The 19352-nt window shown below is 41.0% G+C and overlaps 1 protein-coding gene and 1 long non-coding RNA gene across 2 annotated transcripts in view; one reads left to right on the forward strand and one right to left on the reverse strand.

Annotated features, from left to right (window-relative positions):
* Positions 1–3119: 3119 nt before the first annotated feature.
* Positions 3120–6348, reverse strand: LOC142405767 (uncharacterized). Its single transcript, XR_012774321.1, has 2 exons — positions 5496–6348; positions 3120–3646 (listed from the first exon to the last, which is right to left on the reverse strand). It is a non-coding gene; the product is annotated as an uncharacterized LOC142405767 (long non-coding RNA).
* A 48-nt stretch (positions 6349–6396) lies between these two features.
* DCDC2 (doublecortin domain containing 2) overlaps positions 6397–19352 on the forward strand; it is a 70229-nt gene continuing 57273 nt past the window's right edge. The window contains exons 1-2 of the mRNA XM_075493748.1: positions 6397–6874; positions 11630–11681. Coding sequence (XP_075349863.1) covers positions 6582–6874; positions 11630–11681 — 345 coding nt within the window. The 5' untranslated portion in view covers positions 6397–6581. The remainder of the gene's footprint in view (positions 6875–11629; positions 11682–19352) is intronic.

Consider the following 19352-nt stretch of genomic DNA (forward strand, 5'->3'; position numbering starts at 1 on the left):
TCTATTTGTTTTCCTTTGTCAGTCTGTTATTCTGGCTGCTTACACAACAGAAGTGTTGGAAATAAGATGACATAACTTCACACTGAATATATATTGATATGAACTTTGATATGTACGATACAATAGGCCAGTATACCAGTAAGTATTGGTATTGTATCTCATTATAGCTGCATTATCAGTCATCATCGTAATTGTCTGGAAGGGTAGACAATAACCAAATATCACCTCTACCTTTAAAGGTGAAGGCAATGCATTGGTGTGAACTGGCAGCCAGGGATAAGTTATGAAGCACAACAGAATGTCTGATTTTATACTGCTGCTGACAAAAGATAACTGGAGATCTAGAACTGCCATCTATTTATTGCAGCTCTAAATACCAACCAGCTGCTTGTTGCTTCTGCTGCACACACATGTCCGGTATCCTGTCTGTCCTGCAGTGCCAACCTTTGGGAGCAGTTTGCTGTATTTCATCAAAAAAATAATGGGGCAAGCTCATCTGCTGTTTGTTGAAGAAGCTCACTGACACAAACGGGCATAACGGCTCTCCTCCATTCAGCCAAAATGAGAGGATAGCTCCTGCACAGGCTTGCTTAGACATGAAATTGCCATCCAAATCAGAAGCCATCGGTGAGGTTGAATTACATGAGCAACTACTTCCACTGTCGGCTGAATGTCAGTGCAGACATGAGGGACTGGTCTGATTGCAGCTGGGGTATGTGGAAGAGAAAGAGCAGAAAAACCAAAGAAAAAGACACAGAAAGAGAAGGAAATCATAGGTATCATCAGAGGAGTCCTTATAAATCTCTACTGGAGAAAAGCTCAGAGAACTTTTTGGTAAAATTATGGTAGAAAGGCATATAGAAGTCTGTCTACAGAGAAATTATCTCCTTGTGTATGATTTATACATTTAATCAATGCTGTTTATATACAAAGACGTGCCTGAACCTATTGCCTGTTTCTTCTCCTAAAAGAAATGCTCACAGGAGCCCCATTTTATTCATGTTAAGGAAAAAAAAAGAACAAAAAAAGCCCCAATCAAAACTCAAAAAAAACCAGATTAAGCAAAAACCATGTTTGCTTCCAAACAGTAGATGAGTGCAGCTGAATAAGAATAAAGGAAAGACCCCATGGAAAACTAAAATACATACTATTCATATTTAGAATAATTTCTCTTATGTGAATGAATCAGGAATACTCCATTAATAATCTCACGTGCCTTGATCAAAGGTAGCTACAGGAACACACTGAGAAATCTTTGCCTAGAAAGAATGACTGCACTTTCATTACAAACCACATGACAGATATTTTTCAACTTTTTCCCTACTTGTGCTAACCACCTGGAATTTGTTTCTCCATGGAGAACCATTTCCTCATGTGCCTCTAAGGGTTAGCCAAAGACTTTTTCCCTGTGTAACCCTTTATCATCTCAGCTGTCTCAAGAATAGTTAGAAAACACCTGTGTCATCAAAAGCTGTAGCTTAAACTGTGATTGTCTGATGCTATTTTTTTAAGCAAAAATAATTGATCCTAGTATTCTAAGGAGTTTTTGATCTGGCAATTGCATAAGTAGGTGAAATTGCTATGACATGGGTTTTAAAAATTACAGCTGCATCAGCACATCAGTATTTTGTTTCTTCCAGTTAGTGTGTGTGCATCAGAGCTGAACCACCTGGTATTTATGTACTTTAAACTGTCCATGCAGCCAGTCCGATTACCCCAGAATTACAACTGGGAATAAAATGGCTGCTATTGCTTAGTCTGATTTTTAGATAAGCTGCACAAAGGTGTAGTTATTAAGTGTGATTCTCAGCACTGTGTGCAATAGAACAAGCTGAATGTCATTCTCTGTGTTTAGAAATGTTATCCTTACCCTTTCTGTACATTCTTTTGGTCTTTTCTTCAGCACTAGGACATGTTCTTGTCCTCATGTTTTGCTATCACTGAGCCTGTCAGGGACCTGCAACAAGCTGCAAAATCTTTCCTGGTCCTGAAATGGCACAGACCTCATGGCATTTTGATGCCATGACCCTGTTTGATGCTATGTCGCTATGCCATGGCTCTGTTCTCATCACATCCCCCAACATGTGCTTGTTATGTGACCATGTGATCCATCATGTGATCCTGACACACGACCTGACTGACTTGGTCTCATGCAACAGCCTCAAGTAAGATGAGAGGTCTGACATCACTCCATCATAAAAAGATTGTGTCTCTGCATTTATTTTAATCATGCGTGTCAGTGGGTTCAGCAGCTTGTCTCATTACTGTTGAAAATGTGATAGGAGATAGCTTAGGAACTGAAACAATAGTGGGAATAAGAGGTCAGGCCCTGGAAAGGCTAGAAGGAGCAGATTCTCATGGATGAAGGTTCTGCTATCACGGGCTGAAGTGTTTAAGCTTTTCTTAGCTTTTGGGCAGTGTTGTACTTAGGGAAGATAGAAAACATGCTGACTTTATATCGTATTGGAAACACTCTGGTTTTGTTTTGCTTTGTTCCTATTACCGAAGAAAATAAAATATATTGTTCTGAAAAGGTTGGTGTGAAATGGTGAGCTCTGTAGCCCATGGTGGGCTGGACAGTCATGAGTGCTTTTCAGGGGCTGAATTTGAAGGTGTTGCCTTAAGAAAACGGGGAGATTCCACTGCAGCACAAGTAAAGGGATAGAGGGCAGAAACACAAGCAGCTGAAAGATGAAGTCTTCAGAGGCATAGCTATTAGCCATGTAAAGGTTAAACTATGGGCAAAATTCTGCATGGCAATTCTTCAAAAGATTCAGAATGTACTCCCACTTTTGGACAAAGATTTTGCCCACCAGTTCTAGGCTGCTTTAAGGCTAGCAATGAGCTGATACCACTTAAGGGGTATTTTACTGCAGTCCACAAAAGTGATTGTAACTAGTGTGGCAATAGGTAAAGACCAACAGTATTTTGGAGTAGCACAAGTGTTGAAATGGGTGCACGAGTAAAATATTCAGTGGCTTATTCCTATGCCAAAGATGTTGTGTGATTGCAAATTAGGCCTAAGGTCACCAGAAGTGGTAGAATTGGCCACAAAATAGCAGCTAGCTGACATACCACTACTTGACTGCAGTACAGTGTGAAGGTCACCAGCACGTTTGGTTTTTACATGTGAGCATATTTTTAATACAAATTTTCATTTCAGGTTGCAATAGATCAATGTTAAACAGTATTAATTTGAGGATGGTAAATGCTTGGTTCTCCCCTTTATTAGTTAGAAGAAATCCAGCAGCAAGTAGAGAAATTTAACTGTTAACCAATAACAGTAGCATATTTGACTTCCCTCACCCTGAAATTGCTCTTTTTGTAATGGTTAACTGCCCTGTTGTAACTCACAGCAGGGGGTTAATTTTCCCATCAAAGAAGGTAAGATAAAAGGAAAGAAAAATTCCTTCCATCACATGTGCTGAAATCCATTTGGAAGAACAATAATTACTGTACACTAAGCAATTCCAGGTAGGAAGGTCTAGACCAGTTTTAGTTTTGCAACAATCAGTGAGGAAAAGGGGCTGTTAAAGGAATTCAGTTTGAATTTAAGGCATTTTCTGCTTATTTTCTCTCAGGTTTCATGGCTTCTTGTACCCAAGGTGTGGCAAAAATCCAGTGGAATCAAAGTCTCTGTATGCAGCTTCATGGAAAGAGCAAAGCAGATAGCATTAAAAAGTATAGCCAAAAGTCATGTCCCAAGCATGCCTAAAGTGTTTTCAAGTAAAGAAGACTTATCTGTAGTCAGAATTTGTTTGGACACATCAGAGGCTCACCTGTTCATTGAATAAACCCATAAGATGCATGCTTGACTGATTTTTTACAATTTTTAATAATCTGAGATTAAAAAGAATCTACTATTGTGATAATGCAATATCCAAAGTTATTTCCCAAACATTGGACAGGCTGGAGATATTTGGCTGAGAATTAGCAAAGAAAATGCAGCTTCAAGTGGATCATTTGTTTACAAAGTTTTTTAAATAGTTTAAGATGAAAATGGTATCAGGATGATTTCATGGTCTGATATATTTATCTGTGAAATCTAAGGGAGTCTTTTGATGATGGTAAAGGTTGGATCTGGTCCTTAATATGTATATTAATATATGTTTTATATATGCTATATCATACCTACTATGTGGAATTACAGAAATTGACTTGGGAAAGAGTACAACATTAACCCAATTTGACTTTACATTATGGTCTTTGAACCACAAATGGGTTATTTTGCATTTTTTGTGTATTGGTTTTCTGTTTTATTCTGTTGATGTATTTTGGTTAAAAATAAATTGTGCCCAAGGATATTCTTCTGATTTATCAGGCTACTGTTCATGGTGTATTTCGAATTTGAGCTTGGTTTATTGGGGCAAGTCACCTCTGAGTCCGATTAACTGAAATTATCCAGACAGAATTGCAGGTTTGGGCCAGCTCAGCGGAAGTGATATTGGCTCTTGTGATAGATCCTGTATTCTTAAGAGAACAAATTATAACAGACTCACTCAACCAAACAATGATAGGAGTACTGAAAAGCTTTTAAATATTTCAGGAATGCAAATAGCTAAATAAACTTACCCAAATACTGGGGGAGTGCAGTTTAGTTTTGTGTAACTAGCAAATTTTGCCCATTCAGATGATAGGAGGGGGGAAAAGCACCCAGCAGTGTCCATAACATTTACATATCATCTCAAAAAGACATTGAGGGCATCATGTTGTTAGGCACATTAAAAAAAAAAATCAATTGCCCATACATATATGCAATTCATTTGTGTAGTCCAAGAGCCTAATTTCAACCCTACCGATAATTTGTTTTCCCAGCAAGATCACGGCCCAGATTTATTTCTGAATTGCAGCAAATGTAAACAGCAAATGGCAACAGGCAACCTGGAGCAAAGATCCAGTTTTCAGGTGGGATTTTTAATAACTGACAAGAAGGAAAGTAAGAACAAATACTGGTAGGTATGATTTTTCAGTCATTTGTTTGCTTCGTGCATGGCCCATCCTGCACACACAAGTGGTAACTGTTAGATGTCAATAATGAACCAAAGGCAAAATCAGGCACCAAATAACTAAATCTCCAGTGGAGAAAGCATGTACCAGAATCAGCAAAGGAATACGGCAAAGAAGGCAGGGCAGGGCAGGGAGCCTGAGACAGTCACTCATGTTGTAGAAACTCCCTTTTGGTGACGGCTGTGGCCTGCCCTTGCCTCCACGCAGGGCCAGCTGCCTAGCATTTTCCTGACCTTGACCTGGAAGGTCTAGTAAAAGTCTGTTTTATTCTTACAAGGGGAAAAGATGACCCCTTTAGTAATAAATCCCAAGAAGAGCTGGCCAGATGTGAATGAGATACGTGTTTTGCAGCCACCCTTCTCCTCTGCCCGCCCCGGCGGAGCCAAACGCAGCACAGGCCGCAGCCTGCCACGGCCTCAAAGTCCCGGCCCTTTACGGCGGGGCCAGAGCCCGTCAGGGGACAGACTCGCGGGTGGTTAATCCTGTACTCACCGACACGCGTGTGAAGGGCGGCCCCTCCGCGGCGGCGCGGGGGACCCTTACCGGCGGGCAAGGGCCGCTCGCCGGCAGCCCGCCTCGCGCGGAGCCGCCATGTCACGGCAGCTCCGCCTCGCCCTGCCCGCCCCGGCCCGGCCGCTGCCTTCTCCCCGCCCCGCCGCCCGTGCTCGCTGTTGGGAGTGCCGAGCCGGCTCAACGTTTCCCCGCCGCCGCTGCCGCTTCTCCCTCAGGGCAGTTCAGCCGGCCGGCCCTTTCCTTGTGGCGGGGAGCCCCGGCGTGCTGCAGGGGAGAGGCGGCGGTAGGCAGCGCCTCGGCTGCCGGGGAGGAGGAGGCAGAGCGGGGACTTCCCTCCCTCAGTCAGGTGCGGGGCTCTTGGTCCGGTTCCCTCTCCCTGCCTCTGAGCACGATGCCTCCTCGCCCTCCTTCCCCCAGCCATCGCCTGGTGAATAATTCAGCCGTGCTTTGTGCTGGCCCCTGCGCTGTCCTCCGCACTGTCCTGCCCCTGGCGCGGCCGGTGCCTCTGGGTCTGTCAGGCTCCTGGCAGGCTCTCGCCTGGCTGGGCAGGAGCGACGACGAACACACGCGGGATAAAGTTTCCCGAGGAAACCAGAGTGGTAGCGGCAAGCCGCTTTCCATGATGGCAAAGCCGGAGGATAAAGACCCTGGGAGGCCATGGGTCCCCTGCAGTCCCTTTTCCTGCTGTGTCGGATCTACTTCCATGCAATGGTTTTTTTTGCCCGGGTTAGCGTAATCCGCGTTAACCTCCCCAGGCGCCAGGGAGCAGCAAGAGCTGGTTGCCTAGGAGGAGCCGCTCTTGAAAGGCTGAGCAGAGCTGTGCCGCAAGCCCCGCGGAGGCTGTAATCCCTCCCCGCGGCGCCGGGCTCCCTCCTCTGCCTCCCTGGAGGTGGGCCCTGGTGCCCAGGCCCCGGCGTGGGTGTGGGCGCTTCACCCCTGGCAGGGAGTTGTCAGGGCGGAGGGGAGAGGGGTGCTCAGCCAGGAACCCTCTCCCGAGTAAACAGGTGCAGGCAGCGCGTCGGGGTGGCTTGGGCTGCACGGGAGGTCCGAAGCCACCGAGCATGACTAGTCCTGGCGCTAAGGGGTCATGGCTCTCGCAGCCGATGGTGAAGAGCGTGCTGGTGTATCGCAACGGGGACCCTTTCTTCCCGGGGCGCCGTATTGTCATCAATGAGAAGAAAGTGTCCAACTTCGAGGTATTCCTGAAAGAGGTGACAGGCAGGGTGAAGGCACCCTTTGGAGCTGTGCGTAACATCTATACCCCCCGGGGTGGGCATCGTGTCCGGCAGCTGGAGGAGCTTCAGAGTGGAGAGCAGTATGTGGCTGGTGGCAGGGAAGCCTTCAAGAAACTCAAGTGAGTGGCTAAAAAGTAACGTGAGATTTATAGGGAACTTGAATATCAGCACTTGGGGTTTGGCACTGTGGCAATACTTCAGAGGACCCCCCACCCCACCCCTTTTATTAGGCATTGCGCAAAGAGGACTTAAAGGCTGTGACCCAAGGCAAAAAGAAAGGTACTTTTAACAGATAAAACTACAAAAGAGCTTTAAAGGCAAGCCACAGAAAGGCTGCTGTTACCATCAGTCGCATAGTGCCATCTCCTTGACATGATGGTAGAAAAGGAGAAGCAGCCCTTTAACGGGAAGGACATGCGGCAATGGCATGTTGTTGTGATGTGTGTGCTTAACTGAGGGGTGAGTGTCAGTATTTGTGCTCAGTGGTAACAGGGAGAAAGCTGTAGAAAGGTGGAGTATTGACAGTCCTGCCGTGAAGTTGGTGAGCCTGGGAATTTCATTCCCAACACTTCCTTTCTTGCTTATTTTTAAAAAGTCTAAAATATTGTACCCAGCTATCCACCTCTCCATCACTTCTGTTCATTTTGGGTAGGTATATAGCCTTTTTATGACCAGAATAGCTGAGTCCCTCCTGTTATTTAAAAGATGACTGTTCACTTTCTTTTCCCTGCCTACACACCAAAAATTAAGCTAACAGTTTCTCTGTTTCCTAGTGAGTGACTGGGAGAATATTGTGGAGGAGATCTGGGCTTTCAGGTGTGTTTCCCAAGTGGCTCTGCATGTGATCAGTAATGGTTCTTAATTCTGGCAGTAATTTCATGGTCTCAATTGCCTAATTATATGTTTTGTTCAGTCTTGATAGGCATTTTTCCGACGGTTGAATAAAAAAAAAAATCTCAAAATTAACAATCCCTTTCTGGAGGTGGTTGGGAATTTATATGCTAAACTACCAGCTTTACAGGACCTCACTCATCTTGGTTGTGTAGAGTTGAGGACACTAGATTTTTCAGGAGAGCTCATTATGTTTCAGGATGAAACTCTCTGTGTAATGAACAGGATCTCTATGAGCACTCTTACCATTTTTGTCACTGTCTGCTTCTGAAGATTTATTGAAGCTTCTTGTGCTTCAGTGGCAAAGCTAGCGAGAAAGTTGTATGACAGGCTAAATATAAGCCCCTTTCCCTCTGTACTCTCTTCCATGTCAAATGCAGTGCTCAACTCTCAAGAAAGATCTACCATATCTTTTTGGTATTAAATCTTGTGATTCAGTGGATGGCTTAAAGTTCTTAGTTGTCAGCACGTCATGTTTCACCTCCCTAAATGTGTTTTATGTTCAACAGACAGGCTAAAAGTAAGCAAGTGTTTGGCATTAGCATGCACTGTGTAGAGAATTGGGCACTCTGGATTTATTTTGGGTGGGAAAAAGCATTTCTTTTTGTCATTTCATGTTTCATGGTCAGAGTTTTATGGTAAGAGCTTTTCAGACTCTTATGGGTGCAACATGCAACAAGATACCTAAGTATTTAAGGTCAACAAAGAGAATGCTTTAAGAAAAGATAACCTAAAGGACTCGGTAAAAGCAGGCCATTTTATATATCTCTTGGTAGTATGTCATAGTTGTGTGCTGTAGGGAGGATAAACGGGATGACTTGAGATCTTTTCCATTTCTGCTTGCAGAGCTGGAGTTCTTCACTATTAGTATTTATTTATATAGTGCTGTAAATATTGGCAGTGCTTTTACAAGCATTATTTAAGACAGGCTGAAGGGCTTAATGTTGGTCTTGTTCTTAACTGGGTTGTAGGCAGAATGATAATTAGGGAGACCTTCTTAGCCAGAAAGGTCAGAGGAGAGGAGTGGTTAATTGAAAGGGACAGTTTTCTGGAAGGAATTGAAGGAATTAAAGAAAAGAGCATATGTTTGTGTATGTGTCACAGGCAAAGATAAAGCAGTTGCAGCTGTGGGAGACCGAAGCATGTGCCCTAAAGGATCTGAGTCTGGTCTGATAGCAGCAAGGAGTTTGTACATTTTTTACAATTTTTTTGCAGTGATGCTTGTTGGACATACTCATTTCTATGATAGACTATGCAGGGCTGAACTTTGAAATGGAGGCTTGTGGCATCAATGTGTGGGAGCGTATCGGAAAGGAGAGAGTATCGAAGGAGAAGCAGAAGCTGAAAGTGTCATCGCTCCGTTTCAAGCAGTACATTTGTTTCTTCTCAGATGCCTTATACTGAGAACTGAATCTTTTTCTTCCATGTCTGTGGTGAATTCTAGACTAAACTGTGCTCACCTTTAGCACATGAACCTCTGTCATTCCAAGCCCTGAATCTTAACATCTTCACATAGATATTTCTGAGGGTATATAGTTAATATAAACTGCTGATATGTTTCATTTTTTAAATAAAAATAAAGTAATCAGTATTTAAAAATTCTTTTAGCAAAATATTTAGAAATTTTCTGTAAAGGAAGAATTATTAGCCAATGTTGGGAATTTCCATAAAATATATCAAGTTTCTCAGCTTGTTTTGTCATTTGCAGGTGTGCCAAGTGAATACAAGCTTTTTTGGTGTATATGCAGTGAGGTGTGTTGGTATATTGTAGTTGTTGCAGTTGTGAGTGAGAATGCACATTCAGACCTGCACTCCTGTGGAGTTCTTCCTGAAAGCTGGAGCTGGTTTTGATTTTTAGGTTTTTTTTCAGCATGCTGCTCTACCCTCCTCCTTCCTTTGCCCATTTACTTGTATCTGTGCTCATTAATTAGTGGTAGATTGTCCTCTCTCCAGCAGTGTCTCTTTAAACAACACTGTAGTTTCATCACTGGCTTGGATAGCCGTTGGGTGGAAGTACTTCTGCTTTCTTAGCAGTGGGAATACTTTTGTAAAGTTTTCAGTCTGGGATTTTTTTGGTGCCCTTATCTGAAGAAAAGCCTTTGGCCCTATTTAGATCTTTTCAGATTTGTAGATCCCTGAAATTTGCTAACTGAATGCCCAGACTTCTGCATAGTGAATTTAAGCCTTTGACTATATATTTACTTTTCTTTGTCACTTTCCTTAGTTCTCCTTGAAGTAATTCACAGATGCCCAGAAAACAAGAACCACAGTCAGCAGCTGTTGTTATAGACTGTTGGAAGTATTTTGTCTGAGGCATTTATTTCTTTTCAGTCTTGTAGGCTTTAAGACTTCTTTTTTTGGTCTCAAGAGAACTCATTCCTTTTTACATGGAGAAGCTTGCAACAGTTGTTTTTGGTTTTTTTTTTAAACATGAGTCTCATGCACTTTGTTTTTAAACATTCTCCTACCTTGCTACATTTACCTTTTCCAAAGTATTGGCATGCACTTTCAAGCATTGCCTGGAAGCCTTGCTGTGTTTTACTGTCCCTGCACACTGAAGCCTTGAAATCCTTGTGACCATTCTGTACCTTCATAAGTGATTGCCATTCCTTCATAGAATGAATGATGCTTTTTCTTTCTCTTTTTTTTCTTTCTTGCTTCTACACCTTCATTCAGGTCTCATGAATTCTCAACTTTGGCCAGGCAGAAAAGTTTCCTCTGGCAAACAAATCTTATCCCAGTCATTAACTACAAAGCATGACATTACTGGAGGGCTGCAGATGCACTGTGGGCTCTGAGGTCTTTTGGTGAGCCTGCACTTTTGCTTGCCATCAGGTATACCTGACATTCTCAGATAGGGTCTTCTAGTCTTAAAAGCCTGTGAAAGCACCTGTGGTTTCCCACTGAAAGTGGGAATAGGGAGAATCTGTAACAAATGCTGATCACCTAATGTTGGATAAGATGCTCCTGGCATAGAATAGATGTCCCAGCCATTTTTGTTCTCATGTTTAGCTCTTGTCAGAAGGTGCTGAAAGGGGCTGCTGTACTGAGTTATAACTGCCCACAAAGGTGTCTTTCTACAGCGCTGAGAACTAGAAACATCTTGCGGTCCTAGCAACTACTGAGAGCTGTATTCATGAGAAGAACTGCTCTCATGGCTCTTAGAGTGCTGACAAGGGAAAGGAGTTAGCGTAGTCTGGGTACCTGGACAGTTGCTTGTTTGTCAGTCTATGGGTTAACTCATGCTTGAAGGCTTATTTAATTCCCTTTCTTGGGAAAAGCAACATACAGCTAATCCGTCACTGTGTGTTTTAACTAACACTTTTGTTTTAATGCAATGTTTTTGTGGAAATATGTAGTCTGATGGAGATCAGTATTGTTCAAATAGATGTATTGTTTTTTCTTGTCCAGTTGAGGCTTGTATTTTGTCTATTCATAAAATAATTGTGAAGATGGTATTGGTTCATCACAACCACGAGAAACCAGGATGTACAGTATTCAGATGTGTCCATGTCCTGTAGAAACACAGTGGTGTAGATCCTTGTAAACCTTAGGTGATGCCCTGGGTTAAACTTGGGTATGGAGGAAAGCTTTAAATCTATCAGAGACTTACTGTGAGAAACTAAGAGGCAAGATGATGACTTTTAAACTCTGGTAAGTTGATATTGTGCTGAGATTTATTGATCCACCTCACAGTAGTATGTGAGCTTCTTTCTCACAAGGGAGTTATTGATGGTCTGTTCTAATCACCAGTGACTTGAAGGTAGATGATTGGTTCTCCCCTGTGTTTTGTATTAGCCCAGAGGGCTAGCTTGCAGATTTATATTAACAGTCCTTCATTAAAATCTTGAATTAGTTACATTTTATGTTATTTTGAGGAATGATAAATTTTAAAAGCTTCATGTATGAAAAAAGTGTAGAAATATTTGTACTGTGTAAGTTAGATGCTTCTGTAAATAATCAATACTGTTTGCCTTCCACAGCTATTTGGACATCGGAGAAACAAAGAAAAAACCTGCTGAAGTCAATAACGAGGTAGGATGTCTGAAATAGTTAAGAAGTAAACCTGCAGTTAATGTTAGTGACATGCCTGCATTTATGCCTGATTTTTTATATGTATTTGTTGCATTTAATAATAATACAATTATCTAGGATTCTGAACATATTATTTCAGTGATTATTACTCTGATTGCTCTGAGCATGATGCACTAATTGTCTTTGGCTCAGCTTTCTGAATTGCCGCATTCAGTTAAAAACTTTCAGTAAAGAAAATCTCATGTTGTCATCATTGGATCTGGTAATAAACCTAAGGGAGCTTTTTCATGCAGAAAAAGATGGTGGGAATGAGGCTTTTAGGAGTCTCTTCAAAGTTTGGTGTTTTCTCTGGAGAAGGGACATTTTTGTTTGAAAAAATCACTCTTAGTTGAGATGCTTTTCCCACTCACTGCCAGTGTCAGTTGTAAACTTCTAACTAGTTCTAGTCCATAATTCTCCAAAGTCACCTGTTTCTCCTGAACAGTGCTATGCTATAGCCTGAGGAGGTAACTGCAGGCTACAAAAAACACTGTATGTGGATTTTTGTGAGATGTGTGACTCTGCATTATTTTTACTGTTTTATTTTATTCTGTATGGAGATAACAATGATTTCCAACAAACATTTGAATTACAGCTTCTGCCTGACAAGAAGCATCAGCTCACTATTTTTTCAATTTTTTTTGCCTTGTGCTCTCATGCCAGGTTTCCAGCAATGTAATGGTTTGTGTAGCAGACAGTAGGACACCTTGTACTAAAAGACCCTCAAAAATGAGGCCTTAGTATGCTAATGACATTTGCTGTGATACTCTGACACTTCTTATTCAGAGGCTACGAAACAAGACACCTGCATTTTATAAATGATCATAACTTTGTAACCTGGTTTTTTTTCATTCAAATGGGCACAATCAACAGGAAAATCAAATTCAAGTCAGAGATTTGATTTACTACTACAAGTACCATATAAATTTACTCTAAATTGCATTTTTTTCTGATTTATTTATTTATGTAATTGACCAGAACATTATAGAGATAGTTTTGTTGGTTTTGTGTAGCCATTCATGTCTCCCTGTTGTTTGGGTCTTTTTTACAAAAAAAAGAGAATGATTTTAAAAAATAGGAAAAATTAATTAAACACTGATGAGGCAGCAGGGTTATACTGTGTTGTATATATACTGACATGTATATAAAACTGACCAACATACCTTCACATATCCGCTATCTAAGCTTTCCGATGTCTTTTATTCATAAATTCCATTTTTGACCTCGAGCATTTTCTTATTCCAGTCTTGAATCTCCTCTGATCAAACTTTGTGAATGTTGCTGAAACTAGTTACTTGTGGTGTTGCAAGGTACACAGGCAGAGAATCAAGTAATTCATCTCGCTTTTAATTGTGATCTAAGTAAGAGATTATAATTTTTTGGGGAGGTAAAATGTTTGTACAATAGCAGTATTGCACTTATCTGAACCTTCAACACATAAAACATAGTTCTGAACCAAAACCCCCACATTTGGATGTATGACCAGTCTTCACCATTTTTTCTGAACACCGGAATGTGTAGATAGCACCATATTTTATGCTAAAACAGTGTCTGGGTGAAAAAGAAAATGATTCTTGCATATCCAGGATGAGAAAAAGAGAACTTGAGGAATTTGCTTCTGAATTATCTCTGAAAATGCAGTGGTTTGCATTCACTATTATGTGTGACTCCCATTAATAGTGTGCAGAGTGACTAATTCCATATGCCCTTTGCTGAGAAGGTAGTTGTCTTCATGGAAGACTCTTAACTGAATCTCCTGATACTGCAAGTTATCAGGACAACCACAGGCTTGCTACTTTAAGGCTAGTTTTAAGGCTGATGATTTTGCTGCAAATCCTTCGATTCTCGATATAATAGAAATTCTCTGCAGTTGGAGAAGTAGTTGTAGAAGTTGTGGGTGTTTTACTTACAGTTGCGTGTTTGGTAAGAGAGGCTTCTATTATTTCTTCTGGAGTCAGTACTTGTTGTATATTAAAACTTTGAGCCATCTCTCAGTGCTTTGAAGTAAACCAGTATAAACCATCCAGTATCTCAGCTTTCTTTCTTCCTATTTGACTTAAGTTTGCAATCTCCATGGTCTCTGTGGAGAGCTTAACTCCCCATGCTGAGTTTAACTTTATGCGATTGATTTATTTGAGGAGTCATAAAAATGAGATGAAACCTAGTAGTAATCTACAGATTTTTATCTGGGCTTATGAATAACATGTTTTCATGCCCTAATTATTTAGTCCTAGGAATGAACTTTCAAGAGGCTAGTAAGAGAAGTTTCAATGCCTAAACATATTTATGTTAAAATGACTTGAGGAAGCAAGTTCTGGTTTTACTTTTTTTTTTCAAGCATTCACTTAGAAATCAAAAAACTAGATGTGTTTTAGGACCAGGAGGGCAGCAGTATTGCTACATTTTTATTCTCTTTGATTCTGCTGGATTTGCATCAGCAAACAAGAAAATAATGTTTTTCCATGGTGCCTTGTAGCGATGCTAGCCCACAAAGGTATTTTGCTTTTGTAAGGCATTATTTTAGATTGAATTTCAGAAATAAAATCCTCCCTGTTTCATTAGAAGAAGAAGAAAAAAAATCGGTGTATGTGTGAATGACTATGTTGCTAAAGAAAGAAATTTATGGCTCAGTCCTGCAAGCACAGCAAGGTGTAGTTTGTGAATTGTCTCTAAGACTTCAGTAGGAAGATTACCATGGAGTTATGCACGTACAGAGAAATCTGTGGGTAACGTCTGAGTTTCTAGTGTTCTGGTGGGCTGGGGTGGAGGCATAAGGAAAGAAATTAATAAAATTACTTGGTTTATTATGTGGCTCACTGCAGCTTTGTGGGCTCCTCACAGGTCAAGGACCAGTGTGCTAGGTGTTGAATAAAAAGCTCACTGATGGCCTCACAGACAACTCCAGGCTAACATCAGTGTGTGTTTTCAGACTGATCTTTGCCAGGGCAATTCCTGCTCTCTTTGTGCTGGTACTGAAGTATTAACCTGCTCTCCTTCATTAGCTCGACCTCTTTTTTACTTTCCTTCCCTTCCTTCCCTTCCTTCCCTTCTTCTCCTCCCCCAGCCCCCCAAATCTTTTTAGAACACAATATAATTTGCCAGGGCTCCCACATTAATGCTCTGGACGCCAGCCCTTTCTCATGACCTCAGGAGCGCTGCTGTTAGCCGGAGCCTGGAGACAGCAAAGACTGTTCTTCAACCATGCTTCTGGGGATTGCCTCCCACCTTTCTCACCTGGCAGCTGGCCTTGCTCTGGCCATGGCCTTGAGGGTGAGCAGTCACAGCAATAAATGACCTTGTGCCACAGTACTCCTGAGTGCTGGTGGTGCGTTCAGAATTGGTGCAGGACTTCTTGTTGCTCACAGGAGGAGATGATCTTGGAGCTATTAGAGCCGGCTTGCCCTAGACCAGGTTTTGGAAGCACATTGATGCTGGCCTGGTGGTGATGACAGTTTTTCTGTATCTGCATAGTGCCATGTATCAAGGATCTGAAAACTTTAAAAAGGCAGCACAGAAACAGTATTTGAGAAATTCATGTTTGGTGATTAAGGATGATATCATCATGCTTAGGTACAAGGGTATCAATTCTGGTTGTATGAAGCACACTTAATTTGGCATTTCCTACCTGATGAGTGTTTCTTGGTGCAGGATTTCTCCAGTAGAACAGTTACAAATATCTATTTCCGATTCTCGTTAGTGGAAAGGGAGGCAAAAGGAAGAAAATCTTATGCAGCAGCTGTACATTGTGTATTTGTATGCAGCTGTAGGTTTTCTTTTGTCTAAGTTAAACTGCCAAATGTTTGACATCTGCTTTTGGGAGTACTTAAATGTTATTCTTTGAAAGCAGCATCTCAATTACTTTAAATTTGCATAAAACTAGAAAATGGGTGTCAAACTAGAATAAACAAGAAAAAATTCATGCTCAAGATACAGTGTAAATACGGTGACCTACATTCAGAAGAAGAATAGATGGGAAGTATAAAGCATTAATTTCTTACTAAACTCTCTTCTCACTTTTCTCATGGAGTGACAAGAGAGAATAAGTAGTCCATCAGAAATAGGTTTCTTTTCTTTACTGAAATCTGTGAATCTGGTTTTGCAAGGAAGGTGTTCCAGGCTGGGGAAGCAAAAAAAAAAAAAAAAAAAAATTATGGAAAGTTCTCCATCTCATGTATTCTGGGAACTCATCTAATGAAATCCTTTAGCATCCATTCTTGTAAGGTGCTGATTTAACATTTGGGAACAGGTTCTGTCCCTGATGAGAGCAATATTATTTCCCTCTATTATGCCCTGGTTCAGTTTTAGCTGGAGCTTCTCAAATACCATGGTCCTATTGAAGGTGCACCTTGCCTTGCCTGACACGTTTGGACCTAACAAGGGTTTACAGCTAGTAAGTGCCTGTGTTCTCTGTGTGTCCTCTACAACTGACAAGAGGAGCTCTGGGGAAGGTTTCATCAAGAAGGTCTTAATGTAGATGTGTTGTTACAACACAGCAATGAACCAATTATGTAATGTTGTGTAAGTCATCAAGTACTATCCATCTATTTAATGTGAGAGGTGGAACATGTGAATAGATGTGATTGTCTGTAAGATGGGTTGGGATAGTTTGGGAGGACACATTTTTTTCTGTCTAAACAGCTAGGTTTATAGATGAGGGTCTATATCACCAAATACCTTGTTATAGTATCAGTAGCTGATTTCACCACGGGCTGTCTTCGGTGAGAGATGGATGAAGTAGAAAGAGTGTATTACATGTCCCCCATCAGTAGTGTAAGCATCCAAAAGTGCATAAGCAGAGCAATGCAAGAAAGCTTGTATTTCTGCTTTTTTCTAGTGTATCAACTGCATATAGCAATTCAATTTCAAGGGCTTCTCTTTTAAAAATAAGCAATGTTTTAAAAATAGTTGAAGTATGACAGTAATAACAATGCTCTTAAAATCTTCCAAATAACTGTAGTCTTGGTCTTTGAGTCCCAACCATCAATCAGACTTGGTTCATTTAAAGAAAATATTATTGTAAAAGCCCTTAGTCATTCTGCTACTGATATAATTCAGGTTTCAAGGTGGTCTTCAATGAAATAATCTCATTATCGGTTAGTATTTCTGATATCAATGATAGATTTCTTTAATCCAGTGTCTAGTTTCTTAAAATCTAGTTTACCAGTCTAAGGCCTCCAAACAAAGGAAATAAATGGGCCAAATGCTCAGCTGATGGAAAACAGGTATTTTTATTGATCAATCTACCCCAGATATAGACTTGAACTTCTAGCCCTGTTCTTCTGGGTGAAGTTTTGTGTATAGACCAGTGTCACTATAGGATGATGAATGAGGGAGAGCCACTCTGATATCTTATTGCAGGTTTATATAATTTATGATAGAAGCAAAGTACATGAAAATGGTACTGAACACTTATTAAATGTTTCTAAGCAGCAGGAGTTCCTACTGGACACTTGAAGTGTCACTTCAAGTGATGCCTGTAGTTCAGTGATCATTGACTTCAGTAGACTTTGTGCCATACCCAGGGCCAGGAAGGAGATGGGATGCTGTTGGTTTTGCAGAAATACCAATGGTAGTTGTGGTACTTTAACAGTCACTGGATTTCAAATATAGTTAGATGCCTTGATACCATTTTTGCTTTTGCAAATCTTCCTCAGACTGTCGGACATATGCATGTGATGAAGGGAATGGTTCAAGAGAAAACTGATGACTGTGCGGAAGAAAGGAAGTAGTTTAGAACGGGAAAGGCCTGCAAGATCCTTTTCACTTCAAAACATCGGTCTGCAATTTGTTTAGTTTCATATTAACACCTGACTTCAGTTCCCTGATTTCTGAGATAATCTTGATGCTGTAATAGCTGAGCAATTATCAAGCACATCCTCACAAGTTATCCCCAGCTGCATGCTGCTAGAGCTGGTGGGATTTGAAAGCCACATCTCTGTCTCTTCTCACTTCATCCGCTGTTATGTGTATTGGGCACTTCCTTGCCTGTTTGTACTCTGCTCTCCTTAGCAATAGGAGCAGCGCAGCAGTTTAGGAAAAGCCCCTTAGTTCTCATGCTGCTGTAACACCAGATCAGTGCACCACTCAGCTGATTTTCACAGTGCTACAAATTCACTTGACTAGGAGTGTGCATGATGGTCAGAAGGATGAGCTGTAGGTTATGAAGAGGGAGAAAGAAAAGATCAAATCACAGCTAAAGGCAGTGAGCAGCAGTGGTGAAGAGAGAGACACTGCCTGTATGAGCAAATTCGTATCTGGCTCAAGCATTTTACTGATTTGGCAATACTCTTTCCCTTCTGTTTTGCTGTTTATCTCAGCAGGTAAGTGATGACATGTCTCTTGCACTGTAGCATTATGGTAGTTGTTCTTCATGGAAGGCTGGAGCAAGTGTCCTAGGAAACATCTGATTTTTCAATCCCCATTTGATGGCCTCTGCAACAAGCTGATCTGCCAGAATTGTCACACCCCATCTTAGTTTAGACTTTTGGAAGAGAGAGCAAGGGTAGAGACTAAGTTCAGATTTCTGCTTTCTCCCTCTTTCAGCCAAGGACAGCAGTAAGGGTGAAAGAAGACATTTGTCCCAGAAACATGGGAAAATTCTGCGTCAGTCTCAGGAAATGGCAGCCAGGTTCTTGCTGTTTTAAATCCTTTGGCAGAGCTCTCACACTGTAATATGTCTCAAAACTTTTAATGGTTATGTTACTGGTAGGGAAAGTAGTAATAAGATTTCATCCTAACCCAAGTTAAAGCTTTGATACAAATGATTCCTCAGGTATGTTTCCATCCATCACTTGTTTTGGCAACTGAGCCTCTTGTTTTGCAAGAGATCCCTTTTGTACTGAAGGTGATCTGCAAGTACAAATACATTTTAAATTATGTGCTTGAGGAATCTAACAATTAATCTCTTGAGGAAGTGTGGACCAACAGAGTTACCATTTGTTTATTATAAGCTTAATTGTTTGTAAAAGGTACTGAACATTATTTTCCAATTATAATGTGTGAAGTATGGACAATTATATTTCTCTAGGCACTATCTCTGATCTAGATGGTGTCTCCCTGTGCACTCAAAAAGATGAATTTTACTTGTCATTGGGGCTGGGTAAGCTGATGAAGAATTAACTGAGATTTTGTATTTGCAAATCCTGTGGACAACTATTTGTTTTAAATTCTCTTTGTTTCACAAAAATGTGTTCAGCTGAAACCTCCGTTCTTCTTTGACTTCTTATGACCAACAGTTTTTTAAACACACTGAAGTACATGGACTTTGCAATGTGTTATTGTAAAAGCAAAGAATTGCAGGCACCTAAGAAAAGCAGAGGTATTTTGATATTGAAGAACCAGTCTCTTGCAACTGAAAGAAAAAAGGAAGGTCATAGTATCTGTATGAAACAGCATCTATTATCAGAAGTTCATAGTAGGCCTGCATTAAGCTGCTTTACTGACCAGACAGATAAGATTTGCCCTTGGTTGATAGCAGACAGATTTTCTTAGGTAGTAAAAACATTGAGGTTTTTTGTCTGCATTTCACTTTTTCTCCTGGGCTTCTAGGACAAGGTGATTGTGTGGCAAGCTCTGACAGAAGTATTTTTTGTGCTGCTCCAGATTCATTGTCATTTGTGTTCCACTTGGATT

Source organism: Mycteria americana, chromosome 2, assembly GCF_035582795.1.
Source record: "Mycteria americana isolate JAX WOST 10 ecotype Jacksonville Zoo and Gardens chromosome 2, USCA_MyAme_1.0, whole genome shotgun sequence".
Taxonomy (NCBI): domain Eukaryota; kingdom Metazoa; phylum Chordata; class Aves; order Ciconiiformes; family Ciconiidae; genus Mycteria; species Mycteria americana.